The sequence below is a fragment of the Dasypus novemcinctus genome, chromosome 15, assembly GCF_030445035.2.
Source record: "Dasypus novemcinctus isolate mDasNov1 chromosome 15, mDasNov1.1.hap2, whole genome shotgun sequence".
NCBI classification, from domain to species: Eukaryota; Metazoa; Chordata; class Mammalia; order Cingulata; family Dasypodidae; genus Dasypus; species Dasypus novemcinctus.
The window spans coordinates 94,888,762-94,905,697 of NC_080687.1; the positions used below are offsets into that span (position 1 = coordinate 94,888,762).

General features: G+C 39.3%; 1 protein-coding gene across 1 annotated transcript in view; it reads right to left on the minus strand.

Moving 5' to 3' along the window:
* LOC101427048 (phosphatidylinositol 3,4,5-trisphosphate 3-phosphatase TPTE2-like) overlaps window positions 1-16,936 on the minus strand; it is a 109,610-nt gene that overhangs the window by 26,599 nt on the left and 66,075 nt on the right. Inside the window, exon 11 of the mRNA XM_058276680.2 lies at window positions 14,038-14,099. Within this exon, the coding sequence (XP_058132663.2) occupies window positions 14,038-14,099 (62 nt within the window). The remainder of the gene's footprint in view (window positions 1-14,037; window positions 14,100-16,936) is intronic.

Genomic DNA, 16,936 nt, shown 5'->3' on the forward strand with positions numbered 1-16,936 from the left:
TTAATTTTTCTAGAAATATTCGGTAAAATTCATCAGTGAAGCATCAGGCCCTACAAATTCCCTAGTTGTGAGGTTGATTACTGATTCAATATTGGTCTCTTGAAATTTTCTAATGCTTAATCAATGTTGGTAATTTGAGTGCTTCTATGAATTTGTCCGTTTAATCTATGTTATCTAATTTGTTGGCATACAATTGTTCATACTTTCATCTTAGAATTATTTTTATTTCTGTGGTTTCAGTAGTAACATCCTCCTTTCCATTTTTAAAATTGAGAGTCTATGAATTTAAAAATATTTGTAATCTGTTACCATATACACAATCTAACATTTCCCTTTTAATATACTCAGATACATATTTAAGTGCTGTTAATTACATTCACAATGTTGTGCTACCATCGCCACCATCCATTACCAAAACACTTCCATCATTCAAAATAGGAACTCTGTACATTTTAAGCATTGACTTCCCATTTCCTATCACATCCCATCCCTGGTAATCTATATTCTAGATTCTGACTCTATATGCCTGCTTATTCTACTATTTTATAACATAAAATATCTGTCCTTTTGTGTCTGGCTTATTTCACTCAATACAAGTCCTCAAGGTTCATCCATGTTGTCACATTTATTGGCATTTCATTCTTTTCATGGTTGAATAATAGTCCCTTGTATGTATTTACCACAGATGATTTATCTTTTCTCCGGTTGATAGACACATGGGTTATGTCTTTTGAAAATTGTGAATAATGCCCCTATGTGCTTAGTGGTGTGTAAATATCTGTTTGAATCCCTGATTTCAATTCTCTTGGGTATGTACCTAGTATTTGGATGGCTGAATCATATGGTAGTTCTATACTCAGCTTTCTGAGGAAATGCCAAACTGTCTTACACAGTGGCTACATAATTTTACATTGCCATCAGAAATGATTGTTTCTATTTCCCCACATCTTATCGAACACTTGTTATTTTTTTTAAAAAATCAGCCTTTCTAATGGTAAGAAATTGTATCTTATTGTGGTTTGATTTGCATTTTCCTAGTGGCTAATGATGTTGAACATCTTTTCATGCGCTTTCTAGTCATCTATATATCTTCTTTGGATTGATGTCTATACAATTCTTTTGCCCATCTTTAAAACCAGGTTCACTGTCTTTTTTTCATGTTTATCAATTTATTTATTTATGAAATATCCATTGAGCACATAGTATGCTCCAAGCACCACACTAGATGCTAGCTCTCAATAGCTATCCCTTCCCTCCTCATTTATGTTAAGGTAAAAACCTTGAACCTCTGCTTCCTGCCTTCTCTTTATTTTGTGTCAAGGTGGGCAGGTATGTATATATTTTTTTCAAATATATTTTTATTTTTAAAGAAGCTTTAGATTATATAAATGTCACATCAAAAAATATAAGGGAGGGGGAAGCAGCTGTGGCTCCATCAATTGGGCTCCTGTCTACCATATGGGAGGCCCTGGATTCATGTCCCAGGGCCTCCTTGTGAAGGCAGTCTTGTCCACACGCAGTAGAGAGCCACCCAGCCGGCAAGCACTGCAGGAAAGCCAACTCATCAAGGTGATGCAAAGAAGGGAGACAAGTGAGAACACAGAAGAAGGCACAGTGAATGTACACAGAGAATAGACAGCAAGCAAGCCACAAGGGGGAAATGAAATAAAAAAATAAAAAAATACAGACACAGGGAAGTGGACTTGGCCCAGCGGTTAGGGTGTCTGTCTACCACATGGTAGGTCTGAGGTTCAAACCCTGGGCCTCCTTGACCCGTGTGCAGCTGGCCTACACACAGTGCTGATGCATGCAAGGAGTGCTGTGACACGCAGGGGTATCCCCTGCATAGGGGAGCCCCACGCACAAGGAGTGCACCCCGTAAAGAGAACTGCCCAGTGTGAAAGTTCAGCCTGCCCAGAAATGGCACCGCATACACAGAGACCTGACACAACAAGATGACACAACAAGAAGAAACACAGATTCCCATGCCGCTGACAACAGAAGCAGACAAAGAAGAACACACAGCAGATAGACACAGAGAACAGACAACTGGGGGTGGGGGGAGAAGAGGGGAAAGGGAGAGAAATAAACTTACTAAATAAATCTTTTAAAAAAATACAGACATAGAAGAACACATAGTGAATGGACACAGAGAGCAGACAGCACACAAAAAGCCTCAAGGGGTGGGGGTGGGGATAAAAAAAAACATATATATATGGGGCAGAAGCAGCTGTAACTCAGTTGATTTGGCTTCCCTCTACCATGTGGGGGGCCCTTGGTTCACGTCCCAGGGCCTCCTTGTAAAGGCAAGCTGGCCGGTGCTCACAGAGAGCTGACGGCCCACACTCATGGAGAGCTGGCACAGCAAGATAACGCAACAAAGGGAGACAAGCAGACACAGAAGAATGTGCAGTGAATGGACACAGAGAGCAGACAGCAAGGAAGCCACAGGGGAGGGGAGAATAAATGAAATATAAAAAATGAAATCTTAAAAAAATATATATTTAGGGGATTCCCAGGTACCCTGCCCCCTTCCCCTCCAACACTTTCCCCCATTAACAATGTCTTTCATTAGTGTGGTACATTTGTTATTATTGATGAACACATACTGAAGCATTGCTACTAACCATGGACTATAGTTTACACTATACTTTACAATTTGCACCGCACAATTTTATGGGTTTTGACAAAATGTAAAATAGCCTGTATCCATCATTGCAATATCATGCAGGACAATTCCAATGTCTCCAAAATGCCCTAAATTACACCTACTCTTTCCTCTCCATTCCCTCAGAACCTTCTCCTTGTCGTTTTTTCAAGTGGAAGGATTTCTTTATATATTCTGGATATTAAACCTTGATAAGATATGTGGTTTCCATATATATGCTCTTATTGTATAAGTTTCATGATAAAGTCCTTTGAGGTACAAAAGTTTTTAATTTTGATGAGGTCCCATTTATTTTTTCTTTTATTGCTTGTGCATTGGTTGTAGAGTCTAAGAAACCATTCCCTAACACAAGGTCCTGAAGATGCTTCCCTACCTTTTCTTCTAGGAGTTTGATAGTTCTGTCTATTATATTCAGATATTTGATCCTTTTAGAGTGGATTTTTGTATAAGGTATGTAGTAGGGGTCCTACTTCTTTTTTTCCCCATTGGAAATGGAGATTCAACTTTCCCAGCACCATTTGCTGAAGTGACTATTCTTTACCCATTGAGTGGTCTTTGACAACATGTCAAAACAGATGGCCATAAATTAGTAAGACCTGCAGTAATGGTAACTATTGGGGTAATTTTAAAAGCCAGTATTAGGGAAGTGGATGTGGCTCAACTGACAGAGCATTCGTCTACCATATGGAGGGTCCAGGGTTCAATTCCCAGGGCCTTCTGACCCATGTGGAGCTGGCCCACACACAGTGCTGCCACATGCAAGGAGTGCTGTGACACACAGGGGTGACCCCGCATAGGGGTGTCCCATGTGCAAGTAGTGTGCCCCAGATGGAGAGTCGTTCTGCATGAAAAAATCACAGGCCACCCAGGTGTGGCACCGCACACATGGAGAGCTGACGCAGCAAGATGACACAACAAAAAAGAGATGCAGTTTCCCAGTGCCACCAGATAATACAAGCGGATGCAGAAGAACACACAGCAAATAGACACAGAGAGCAGACAACAGGGGGGAAGGGGAGAGAAATTAAATAAATCTTAAAAAAAAAAAAAGCCAGTATTATGGCAGTGTATTGTTTGATATGTAACTCCACTTCTTACTTCTTCAGGTGCTAAAATGCACATGCAAAAATGGTAATACTAAATGTATAGCTTTGCATGTACAATGTACAAAGATATAAGTGATAAAAAAAATGGGGACGACAAAGAGATATAGTAAAAATATATGTGTATGGGTGTCTTTTAGAATTCCTATACACTACTAATGAATAGCCTGAGGAGGAAGTGAGAAAACAATTCCATTTACAATAGCAACTAAAATAATAAAATATTTAGGAATAAACTTAACCAAAGATATAAAGGACCTGTATTTAGAAAACTATAAAACATTGTTAAAAGAAACCAAAGAAGACCTAAATAAATGGAAGGACACACAATGTCCATGGATTGGAAGACTATCACTAAGATATCAATTCTCTCCAAACTGATTTACACTTTCAATGGAATTCCAATAAAAATTCTAACAGCTTTTTTTTTTTATAGAAATGAAAAACAGCCAATTATCAAGTCTATTTGGAAGGGTAAGGGACCTCAAATAGCCAAAATTATTTTTAAAAAGAAAAAGTTGGAGGACTCTCACTTCTTGACTTTAAAGCATATTACTTAGCTACAGTGGTAAAACAGCATGGTACTGGCATAAAGATAGATTGACCAATGAAACCAAATTAAAGAACTCAGAAAAAGACTCTGAAATCTATGGTAAATGATTTTTTTAACAAGGCTATCAAACCCACCCAGCTGAGTCAGAACATCTATTAAACAAATGGTGCTGGGAAAACTGGATGCCTTATTTAAAAAAAGAATGAGGAGCCCTCTCTCCCACCTTATACAAAAATTAACTCAAAATGGATCAAAGACATAAATATAAAGATGAGAATCATAAAATTCCAATAAGAAAATGTAGGGTAACATCTTCAGACCTGGTGGTAGGTGGTGGTTTCTTAAACCTTACACTGAAAGCCCAAGTAATGCAAGAAAAAATGGAGAAATGGAACTCCTCAAACTTAAACACTTTTGTGCTTCAAATGACTTTGCCAAGAAAGTGAAAAAGCAACTCATTCAATGGGAGAAAATATTTGGAAACCACATATCCAATAAGGGTTTGATTTCCATGTTACATAAATAGAACTCACAACTCAATAATAAAAAGACAAGCAATTCAAATGAAAAATGGGCAAACTTGAACCTTTTTTCCAAAGAGGAAATACAAATGGTCAAAAAACACATGAAAAGATAATCAAAATCACAACCCATTAGGGAAATGCAAATCAAAACTACAGAGAGATATCATTTCATACCTTAAAGAATAGTAATTATTAAAAAAAAAAAAAAGAAACTACAAGTGCTGGAGAAGAATGAAGAAATAAGAACACTCCTTCACTGTTGGTGGGAATGTAAAATGGGGCAATCCTCTGTGGAAGACAGTTTAGCAGTTCCTAAGGAAGCTAAATATAGAGCTTCCATATGATTAAGCAGTCCTGCTACTAGGAATATATTCAGAAGAACTGAGAGCAAGGATACAAACAAAATTTGCATGCTGATGTTCATAGCGGCATTTTTCACAATTGCTAAAAGCAGGGAACAACTTAAGTATCCATCAACTAATGAATAGATAAGCTGTGGTAAATACACATGATGGAATACTCTTCAGCTGTAAGAAGAAATGAACTTGGGATGCATATGACGACATGGTTGAACCTAGAGGACATTATGTTGAGTGAAATAAGCCAGACACAAAAGGACTAATATTGTATGGTCTCACTGACATGAACGAAATACAATGAGCAAACTCAAGGAGTTAAACTACAGATTACAGGCTATTAGGAGATAGGATAGGTTGAAAATGGGGAGCTGATGCTGAATGTAAGTAGAATATTTAATAAGGTTGATTGTAAATGTGTGGAATGGATAGAATTGACAGTAACACATTATAATGAGTATAACTAACCCTGCTGATTTATAAATGTGATTGTGGTTAAAAGGGGTAGTCTAGGGAAGTTAAGTCAAGTGAAAGACAGCTAGAGGATAATCTAGGGATTGTGTAACGGTATTTTGGTGGTGGATGAGGATTGTGGCTATTAGTACAAATACAGGAACATTCCTCTATTACAAGGTGTTAAGAATATGGTGCTCCATGGGAAAATTCAATTAATATAACTTATACACTATAGTTAAGAGTAATACTGTAATATTTTTGCAGCAAAGGCAAAGAAGGTACTATATCAGTGCTAAAGGCTATCCATGGGTGTATAAGGGGTATGGAACCCTTCCTTCTGGAACAGTGAACACTTTCTAAAATGGACTGAGGTGGTGACAGCACAACTCTGATGAAATTGAGAGCCACTGAGTGTACATTTTGGATGAGCTGCATAAGGTAAGAGACTGTATTATACAGTGAACCCTATGGTAGATGGACTGTGGTTAGCAATACAAATATGAGAATATTCTCTCAGGAAATATAACAAGTATACAATACTAATACATGGTGTTAACAATAGGATGATTTGTGGAAAAAATATACCACATTTTTTTTACTTTGGCTAATAGATAAAGTAATATTACAACGATGTTCTTTCATCATTTGTAACAAATTTGTCACAACAATGTAAGATGTTGGTGGTGGGGTGATGTATGGGAATCCTGCATGGTATGCATGATTGTTCTGTCAAGTTGTAACTTCTCTAATAAAAAAAAATGTGCGTGCATGTGCTATTGAAGTACCAAAGCAAATATGATTGTTATATACTTAAGATGTTAAAATTTTTTTGGCAGTTAAAATATTTTTATTTAACTCATAATCTCTGTAAAACACTAGATCAAGTGATGGTAGCTATATGAATCCATACATGTGGTAAAAATAGAACTACACACACACACAAATGAGTGCATGCAAAATAGGTCAACTGTACATAAGCTCAATAGATTGTTGTAAAGAAATTTATCTATTAGTCCCAAAGTGGATTTATGCACCATTTTAATTTTTAACCAATAATAACTATTCATTTAATGTTAGAGTACCATAATTTGGGTATATCATTGATAAAGTTGTACTTTTTTCCCTATGATAATAGTTTGTAATATGTTTCTGAAAGAGAAAATAACTTAGCTATAAGAAAGCAGCCTTTTTCAATATGTGGATTTGTGCTCACAATTTGTCTTAAATTATTCTGGAGTAATTTTCATATCTGGATTCTTTAGGATATAGGTACTGAGAAAACTCATCACTTTTTTTTTTTTTTTAAAGGAACAAATAATGGACCTGCTGAGTCTCAAGGAGAAAGGTGAACTTAGGATACAGATTGAGTAGCTGAAAATCTCAGGATGCTCTTTCCAATACTGTGTGATGTTACCACACTGGGTGTTTCTCAGGTCATCAAAAATGATGAGATGGCTGTTTGCTGTGTCCACATCCAAGGTCACAGCCACTGCAATCGTTTCTTTAGGCTGCTTTGAACCACATTCTAGCATTCTTCCTTTGAGTCTGAAGACCTCCCTTTAGCATTGCTTGTAGTGCAGACTCCCTCAGCTTTTGTTTATCTGGGAATGTCTTTCTCTCTCCCTCATTTTTCAAAGAAAGTCTTTGTTAGATAAAAAAATCTTGGTAGGAAATACTCTGTCATTATTTCCTTGAATATTCCTTCTTCCCCTTTCTCTCTTCTCCTTCTGGGTCTCCCATCATGTGTCTATTGGTGTGCTTGATGATGTCCCAGAGGTGTCTTAGGGTATTTTCATATTTCATAATTGCTTTTTCCTTCTGTTCCTCAGCCTGAATCATTTCAAGTGTCTTGTCTTCAAGTGCACTGATTCTTTCACCTGTTAGGTTCAATCTGCTCTTGAAACCCTCCTAGGCAATTTTGATTTCAGTTTTTGTGGTGTTCAACTCTAGTAGTTCTGACCGACTCCCTTTTAAAATTTCTCATACTGCTCATACATTTATCTGTATTTCATCTCCTTAAGCATTTTTAAGATCATGTTTTAAAGCCTTTGTTTGGTATGTCCACATCCTCCTCTTCTTCATTGATGTATTTTGTATTTTTATCCTCTTCTGTTTGATGGGTTATTCTAAACTGTTTCTATGTTAATCTTGTACTTTTTTGTTGCACACTGTACATTTTAGTATTTTAAAAGGTTTACTATGGGATTTATTCCCTGAGATGTGTGTTTCTTGACTTTATAACCAGCTCATAGAAAGAGATTTTCTTGAGCAGCCCTCCCTCCTATCAGAAGGTATGCCAAAGGTGAATGCATATGCAGGGTTTTCTCTGTCTTTCTGGGATTTTGATTGCTAGTTGTTTTGGAGTTCCCCTATTTATAGGGGTTTGGTTGTCCCCTTTGTTTCTCAACAGACGGACTTCCCTCTCCTGGGTGTCTGAAGTTGGTAGGCCTTTGCCCCAGACTTTCTGCCTCTATTGCTTCTTAAATGCCTTTTGTTCTCTCTAGATGCTTTTGCCTGGAGAGGATATTTTGGGAGGAGAGCCACGTGACAGATGAAACAGGGCCAGAGACCCTCAAAGGGGACAGAGAACTGCTACAGAGTGCCTGGGGAGGGATCAAGGAGGGTGTCAAGAGCTTTTTCCATGGTTCCCCAGAGATGAGCTGAGCTTCCCCTGCCCAGAAAATGCAGTTCTTCAACTCACTGTCCCCCACACCCCTGAGGAAGTGTAATAACTTTTTTTTTGCTTTGAGATAATGGGCCAGGGGTGAACCCAGGACCTCGTAAGCGGGAAGCCGGCATTCAACCACTGAGACAAAACAGCGCTCCACCACTGAGCCACATCAGCTCCCCTGAGTTGGATTTTTCATTTGTTTTGTTTGTTATTGGTTTTTTGTTTTTGATTAGGAGGCACCAGGAACTGAACCTGGGACCTCCCATGTGGGAAAAGCAGGTACTCAACTGCTTGAGCCACATCTGCTCCCAGTGTAGCATCTTTAACTCTCCTCCACCATGGCCTTTGTCCAAGGCAGGATGAATAAATGGCTGCTGCTGCCCTTGTCTGGGGTGGGTTGAAGTTTCAAAATAGTTGTTTCAGACAGTTCCTGGTGAGTCCTGGAGCTCCTTACTCTACCATCTTCCCAACATCCCCTCCTCTTCTATTTTTAATTTTAGTTTTCAGTGTCTTCTTTGTTTTCTTCTTTATCAGTCTAGCTAAAGATTTTTTGAATTTATTGATGTTTTCAAGAACCAACTTTTGGTTTCAATGATTCTATTGTGCTTTTTTTTATTATTATTCTCTATTTCATTTTATTCACACTAATCTTTGTTATTGTCTTCCTTTGCTTGCTTGGGGTTTAGTTTGCTCTTTTTTTCTTCCATATCTTAAACTTGTGAGATTTGGGCTGTGATTTGAAATCTTTATTCTTTCTCAATGTAAGCATTTAGAGCTATATATATGTCCTTCAGCACAGCCTTTGCTGCACCCCATACTCATTGTTATGTTGTGTTCTTGTTTTCACAAGCCTCAAGATATTTCCTAATTTCCTTAGTGATTTTTTCTTTGAACCATTGGTTTAAGATTGCATTGTTTAATTTCTGCATATTTATGATTTTTCCAGTACTCCCTCTGTTATTAATTTCTAGTTTCATTCCACTGCTGTGAGAAAAGGTACATTGTATTATTTAAATATTTTTAAATTTATTGAGACATGTTTTATGACCTAAAATATGCTCTATCCTGGAGAATCATCCATGTGCACCAGGGAAAAATGTATATTCTGCAGATGTTGGATGAAGTGTCCTATACATGTCTGGTACCTCTTGTTGGTTTACAGTGTCATTGAAGTCTTCTATTTCTTCACTCATCTTCTATCAAGATGTTCTATCCATTTTTGGAAGTGACATAGTGAAGTTTCCTACTATTAATGTGGAACCATCTATTCCTCCCTTCAAATATATCAATATTTGCTTCATATAACTTGGGACACTGCCATTAGATGCATATACTTAAAATTGTCATGTCTTCTTATGGAATTGGTCCCTTTATCAGGAAATAGTGAATTGTTTATCCTTTGTAACAGTTTTTTTTTTGTTGTTGTTGTTCTTTTTTGTTTGTTGTTGTAAAGTTTTTTACTTAAATTTTATTTTATCTGTATTAGTCTAGCTACCCCAGGTCTCTTTTGGTTACTACTTGCATATGGTATATTTTTCCATCCTTTCACTTTTAACCTATTTGTGACTTTGAATTTAAGGTGAGTCTCTTGTAGTAAATAATATATAGTCATGTAATGCTTTTTAAAAATCCATTCTGTCAATATCTGCCTTTTTATTGGATAGTGGAACCATTTACATCTAAAGTAACTAATGATAATGCAGGACTTTCTTTTACCATTTTGCTAGTTAGCTTTTGTTAGTCTTATACCTTTTTGTCCCTCAATTCTTGCATTAGTGCCTATTTCCATATTTATTTTATTTTTTTGTAGTCTATCATGTGGAGTCCATTCTCATTTCTTTCCCTACATATTTTTCAGGTAAAATTTTTGTGATTACCATGGGGCTTAAATATAACATCTTATATATATAACAATAATATTTGCTTTGACTCTAACTTAACTTCAATAGCCTATACATACATTATTCCTATACCCCTATTTCCCCCACCTCTTGATTGTACTTGTTACAAATTACATATTATACATTGTACTCTACAACCATGGATTTTTCATTACTTTTTATGCATTCACATTTTAGTTCCTGTAGGAATGTAAAAAAGCAAAGTTACATACCAAAAATACAATACAATAGTACTGGCATCTATAATCACCCACATGTTTACCTTTACTGGAGGTCTTTATTTCTTTATGCCACTTAAATCCACTGGTGTCCTTTCCTTTCATTCTTAAGAACTCCCTTTAGCAGTGTCTATAGGGCACATCTAATGATAATGAAATCTCTCAGCTTTTGCTTATCTGTGAATGTCTTTCTCTCTCCCTCAGTTTTGAAAGACAGTTTTGCTGGATATATATTGTTTATCCAGCTGGTTTATAATTGTTTCCTTTTATTACTTTAAATATGTTATCCCACTGCCTTCTTGCCACCATGGTTTCTGATAAGAAATCAGCACTTAATCTTATTGGGGTCCCTTGTATGTATCCTGTTGCTTTTCTCTTGCAGCTCTTAGAACTCTCTCCTTATCCTTAGAATTCAACAGTTAGAGTACTGTGTGTCTGGGCCTGATTTTCTTTGAGTTTATCCTGTTGGAATTCTTAAATGCATGTATTCATGTCTTTCATTAAATTTCAGAAATTTTCTGCCATTATTCCTTTGAATATTCCTTCTATCCCTTTCTCTTTCTTCTCTTCTGGGATCCCAATGGTATGTGTATTGGTATGTTTGATGGTGTTCCACTGGTTTCTTATGTTGTGTTCACTTTCTTTCATTCAATGTCCTTCGGCTTTTCAGCTAGAATCATATTAATTCACTTATCTTTGAGGTCACTGATTTGTTCTTCTGCCAGTTCCAATCTGTGTTGTAAACCTCTAAGGAATTTTTCATTTTGTTATTGTGGTCTTCTCTAACTGATGAAATCCAGGAGTTCTTCCTGGTTCCTTTTAAAAATATGTGTATCTTCATTAATATTCTCATATTGTTCATTCATTGTTTTCCTGATATCCTTTACATCTTTCTCTGTTTTCCTTGTTGGTTTCTTAAGTTTGCATCCAGCTAGTGATATGACAGAGATTTCTTTGAATGGGAGGAGCTAACAAAAACAAACACACCAAGGCTCAAAAACATCTTTTACAGTCTTTGCAAGTTGGCTCTGCATTGGCTGGTGTCTCCTTCAGAGTTTAGCCCTCCTATCTTGAAGATAAGCCTGAAGCAAAATGTGAAGTGCAGTGTGTTCTCTCTGATTTTTTCTGAGCCTACCTCTTTCTTATGCTTGCTTATGCTTGCTTATGGCCTTAGGATTTCCCCCAGTTACAGGAATTCCAATAACCCCTGTAATCCATATGAAATAGACTTTATCCCTGTCCCAAGTACTCTATTGTGTGACTTAAAGCAGGTAATCCTTTGCCCCAGGCCACTTTGACTGAAGTGTTTCTTACACTGCTTTAGTTGGCAGCAAGCTGCTTCTGCCTGCTGGTAAGTTCTCAAAGGGCAAGTCAGGGATGATGTTGCTGGCTCAGTCTTTCAGGCTGCCATAGGACAGACTGGCACCAACATACAAGTACTGCAGTATACACACAGGCAATGCTCTGCTACCAGAGTAGGGCCAGGGACCTACAACGGGAATGTAGTGCCCTGGAGGGGACTGGAAGGGGCATTAAAGGTGCCAAACGCTTCTCCTACCATTTTTTGAAGCTGCATTTTTAAAAATTTTGTATTTGCTAAGTTACTGCATCCATTTTAACCATTTCCAGAGTTCTGAGGAAGATGGATCTGCCAGTTTTTGTTAGCTATTCGAAGATTCTTTGGAGGGACTGGACCCTGGAGGATCTTATACTGACATCTTGGCCAACCAGGATTATGGTTGTCTTTTGACTAGAACCTACTTAAAACAAATGAACTTCTCAAACTTTTCTAAAAGTTACAACCTGCATTAATAACTTGATTAATAAAAATCAGAGGGAATACATACACATAACAGAAACAAAAGTTTCACAAAGCAATACTTAACATTTTGCTATTGTCTAATGTATTCTATTTTCTTAAAAAGAAAATGCTGGTCATGACCCAGTAAAATGATTTTACAACTCACTGATAGATTGTGAACTGTAGGTTGAAAGACACTGTCCTAGAACACATCAAAACTGATGTTTCTCAAAACAGAAAAAAAAGGTGATGGAGTTCAGAGCATTGGACCTTGTGCATAACCCACAGCTTCTCTTATTTAGACCATCTCCCAACTGGGGAGTAGTACTGCTGGGAGTGTGTTCTGTAAGTGGTAACTTCTCAGAAGGGTCAGGACAGAACTCTGTTTTAAAAAGTAGAAACACTCAGCTAAGATGGAGTTGAAGAAGGACAATCACCACACCATGGAGCCTAGAGTGATTACAACTGAAAATGGGAGGATTGCATCCAGCATCCATGTGGAATTTGAGCCTCCTCTTGACATAGAGGTGCAATGGACACAACCAATCCAATGTCCACATAGAAGAGGTGGTATTGGATTGAGAAAAGTGGACATGGTGGACGATGGGTATGGGGAAAGGCAGGAAGAGATGAGAGGTGGAGGTGTCTTTGGGACATGGAGCTGCCCTGGATGGTGCTTCAGAGGCAATCACCGGACATTGTAAATCCTCACAGGGCCCACTGGATGGAATGGAGGAGAGTATGGGCCATGATGTTGACCATTGACTATGAGGTGCAGAGGTGCCCAAAGATGTACTTACCAAATCCAATGGATGTGTCATGATGATGGGGACGAGTGTTTTGGGGGGGAGAGGGGGTGGGGGAGTGGGGTTGAATGGGACCTCACATATATATTTTTGATGTAATATTATTACAAAGTCAATAAAAAAAATAAAAATTAAAAAAAATAAAATAAAATAAATAAATAAAAACAGCATGTGGCAAGTGCAAACAATGAGGGAGTAGGGAGAAATAAAATCTTTAAAAACATAAATAAAAATTAAATTTGCTTAAAAAAATAAAATAAAAAGTAGAAACAGCCCATCCTATCTTCTCAGAAATTTTCAGTGGTCACAGACCCTTCGTATTTTGATTATTTAGAGATGATGTTGAGGAGATACTGTTCTGAATTAGAAAAAGATAACTTTTATTCACCACACATTTCCAAGGATGTTCAAGGTCTTTTGGAAAACCTATCTAATTAATTTTCATGTAATTGTTGTGAGGAAGGAAGAGGTCACTTTATTGGTGAGAGTGAGAGCAGGGCCAGGACTAGAGATGAGGGAGGCATTTTGCTTGCCGGGTGCTTTTGCACTTGTGGAATGGCCTATGTGACCCACCTTAATGCTGGCCCTATTGAATCCTATCTTTAAATAAAATGTTGATATTGTGTTCATCATGCACTCTTCACATTAATTTCGATTTTTCAAAATATTGCATTTAAATATTATTTATCTAGTTATGAGATTTTTGGCACTCCCTTACATTTTGTTCAAGGTGAATGACTTGCTCACTTCACCCTATTCCTGGCTCTGAGTAAGAGGTTACCTAAGTCTCTTACTAACTAGTGCAAGTTAAAAAATATATATAAATATGTAAAGCAGACTTTCTAACAACTATCTCTCCAATTACAATTTTCATTTAAGTACCATAACTCAAAGAATCATCTTAACAACCTACCAGTGATATTTCAGAACTAGTAAATTCAATCAGATTAAGACAAGGTTTGTGGAAACATCTTTCATACCTCTGCAGTTGTAAATATTTCACTGGCAATAAGCCATGAACAGATCATAGTTCCGGTTCTTCCTAGAAAAGAAAAGAAATTAGTTCAAGGAACCATTGTTCACAGTAGTAGTTAGTATAAAAATATTCCCAGAGATATTCAGAGTGCATTTTAGATAAATTTTCTCTTACCCTGAATCTGCTTGACAAAATATTTCAATTCAGAAAAAGCCCAAGGCCAAGCAATTATTAAATGACATAGTTGGAATTTTCATCTAGGTGTTATTTTAAAGCTTCTGCATTCAACCACTATGTTCTCATAATAAGAATTCCTTAATCTTTTTTTTCCCTAGTCGTTCAAACAGGAAAAAAAAAAAGGTTTTCCAATTGGAAAGGGTAAACTACACACTGGTAAATGAAGGTTGAAAATTCTTAGAGAAAGTGCTCTGTGAATTCTAGTCCTTGGGCCCACTGGAATTATATCTCAAAAAACACAGATCCCCTGACTGGACAAACTTGCAAAAGGGGTTGCATGACATCACTGGATACTCTATGATGGAGCACATGAGGACGGAGAACATGCTTGACCTAGAGCTGATTAAATTTCCTACGTTGAAAATCAGATGTGGTGAGTTCCCCAAACTGTAGGCAAGTACTTTGGTGTTAATTCAAGGAGAGTTTCTAAAGCAGATTTACTTAAAAGGATTGGTTGTGTGTATGTAGACAAAGAAGAAACCATGATCACTCATAACCAACATCAATTTTCTTAAGTTATGGTAGAATTACCTCATTTACATATTTTCTATTCTCATGGTACTCTTTTTAATTCTGTTCTCTGTATACCTTGTGCTTTGATATTCTCATGATATTCCTTGAATGGCATTTCTGTTCAAATGTCTTTTATTGGTGAGACCTTCCTTGGCCATCTATATATCAATTAGCAACCTCTCCACATTCCTTATTTTCCTTACCCTCTTTTATATTAGCATTTTTATTGCACTTATCACCATCTTATACATGTATTTTTTCTTTGTAAACAATAGATTGTCATCTCCATAGGAGCAGTAAATGTGTCTGTTTTGTACTCTTATCATATTCCCCTACATCTAGACAGTATCTGGTACTCAGTGAATGACTAAATAATAAGTCCTTTCAATTTGCCATGATGTCTATTCCATGCCTGCTCCCTTTTCTCCTTCTAGTGTACCTTCTCACCTACCCAGATGTGTGGTGGATGATCTCTGGATTGATTTTTACCAGTACTGAATAACATTGTCACTAGCACTGCCTCTCCAGCTTGTGGAACTTTTTGCTGACTCCACTCTGTAAAAAGCTAACATTGGGTCAACTCAAGCAGCTGTCTTCTCCATTCCTATGCCAGAGATGTGTGGAGAACTGCTGTAGAACAATCATGTAACTTTTCATATTGGTGGTAACATAAATTAATGATCTAAAATTAAACATGACTGTATCGTGCTCTGATGGGCAGGCCCGTCGCCGTTGGGCAAGCCCGGTGAGTTGAGATAAGCTCTGTCTCCCATTGGGTGGGTGCTTGGTGCGGGTTGATTAGTGCCCCCAAGGTGCCCTGCCCGAGCACTGGCCCTCTATCTTCATCCACCATTTGGACCACTGGGAAGGTGCCCTGCAGCAATCAGCCAGCCTCTGCCCTGCCTCCCAGAACTTCCCGCCTACTCCCCAAAGTGTAACCTCTCCGCGGCTCCCCTGCCCAGCAACGGCCGCGTCAGCAGTTTCAGCCAATCGGCATCCTATACGTCAGCCCTCCCCACCCAGCTCCTTCCCGCCTTCCCCCAGCCAATTAGCAACTCTCCCCTCACTCCTTGCCTTATTTGGTGTTACCCTGCGCATATATAAGCGCTATATCCCCCAATAAAGTAGACCTGTTCGCACCATCCTCAGAGTCTCCGCAGTCGTCCCTCACGTCACTGTACATCCTCGGCTCCTGCTCTACTCCTCCGCGGAAATCCGCGCCCTCATTTGGCGCCCAACGTGGGGCAGGTAAGGACTCTCGTCCACTGGACTCTCGTCCATCCCTGGGACCTCTAATCGCCCAGGGCAGGACTCTTGCCGTCCGACCCTTTCAGGCCGGACTCGCATCCCCCTCTCGCTGAGGTGCAGACTCCCGCCGTCCGATTCTAGGAACCGGACTCTTCGCGTCTGCCCTCTGGGCTGGACTACGGCACGTCTTCCCCCTTCCCCTAGTTTTTACCTATCTCCGCTCCCGGTATGGGGTCCTCCCTTTCCCGTAGCCTCTATGGCTCCGCTCCGCCCAGTTCCGCCCCCCCCACTACTGCTTACGCTTGTGAGAAAGACGGCTCTGCTGCTCCTGACGACGACGAGGTCTCCCTCGTGTTGCAGGTTGACAGCCTCTTAGAAGAGATGCCCCCCGCCCGGTCGCCCCCGCCAGCTCCTAGCTCCCCTCCTTCCGTGCCTTCCGCGCCACCTGCCCCTGCTACTCAAGATGGCGGACTTCCGCCTTCTTCATGGTCTGCTCCCATACCCTGAAATGGTGGACTTCCACCTTCCTCTTGGCCTGAGCAGACCGCCGCCAAAAATGGCGAGCTTCCGCCTTCCACCGCTGCTGTGCCCCCGGCTGCCGGGCGTGAGCCTGCCCCCTGGCCCCGATTTGGGCCTCCTGGCCCTCCTCCCCCTCCTCCTCCGGCATATAATGCTGCAACTGCCAATGCAGGCTTGGCCTGGGGGCTACCTAGTGCCCCTTGGACTTCGCACCCCCCCCCTGCTACTTCCCTCCCGGCCCCTCCTACCGACCTCCTAGTCACCCTCATTTGCATGCAATGCCAGCAGATCTCTCGTGGAGCCCCCGCGCCTGGTACGACCCCCCAGTTATACCCGCTTAATCTTGCCCCCTCTCTGCAACGACCTCTTGCCTGGTACCAACATGA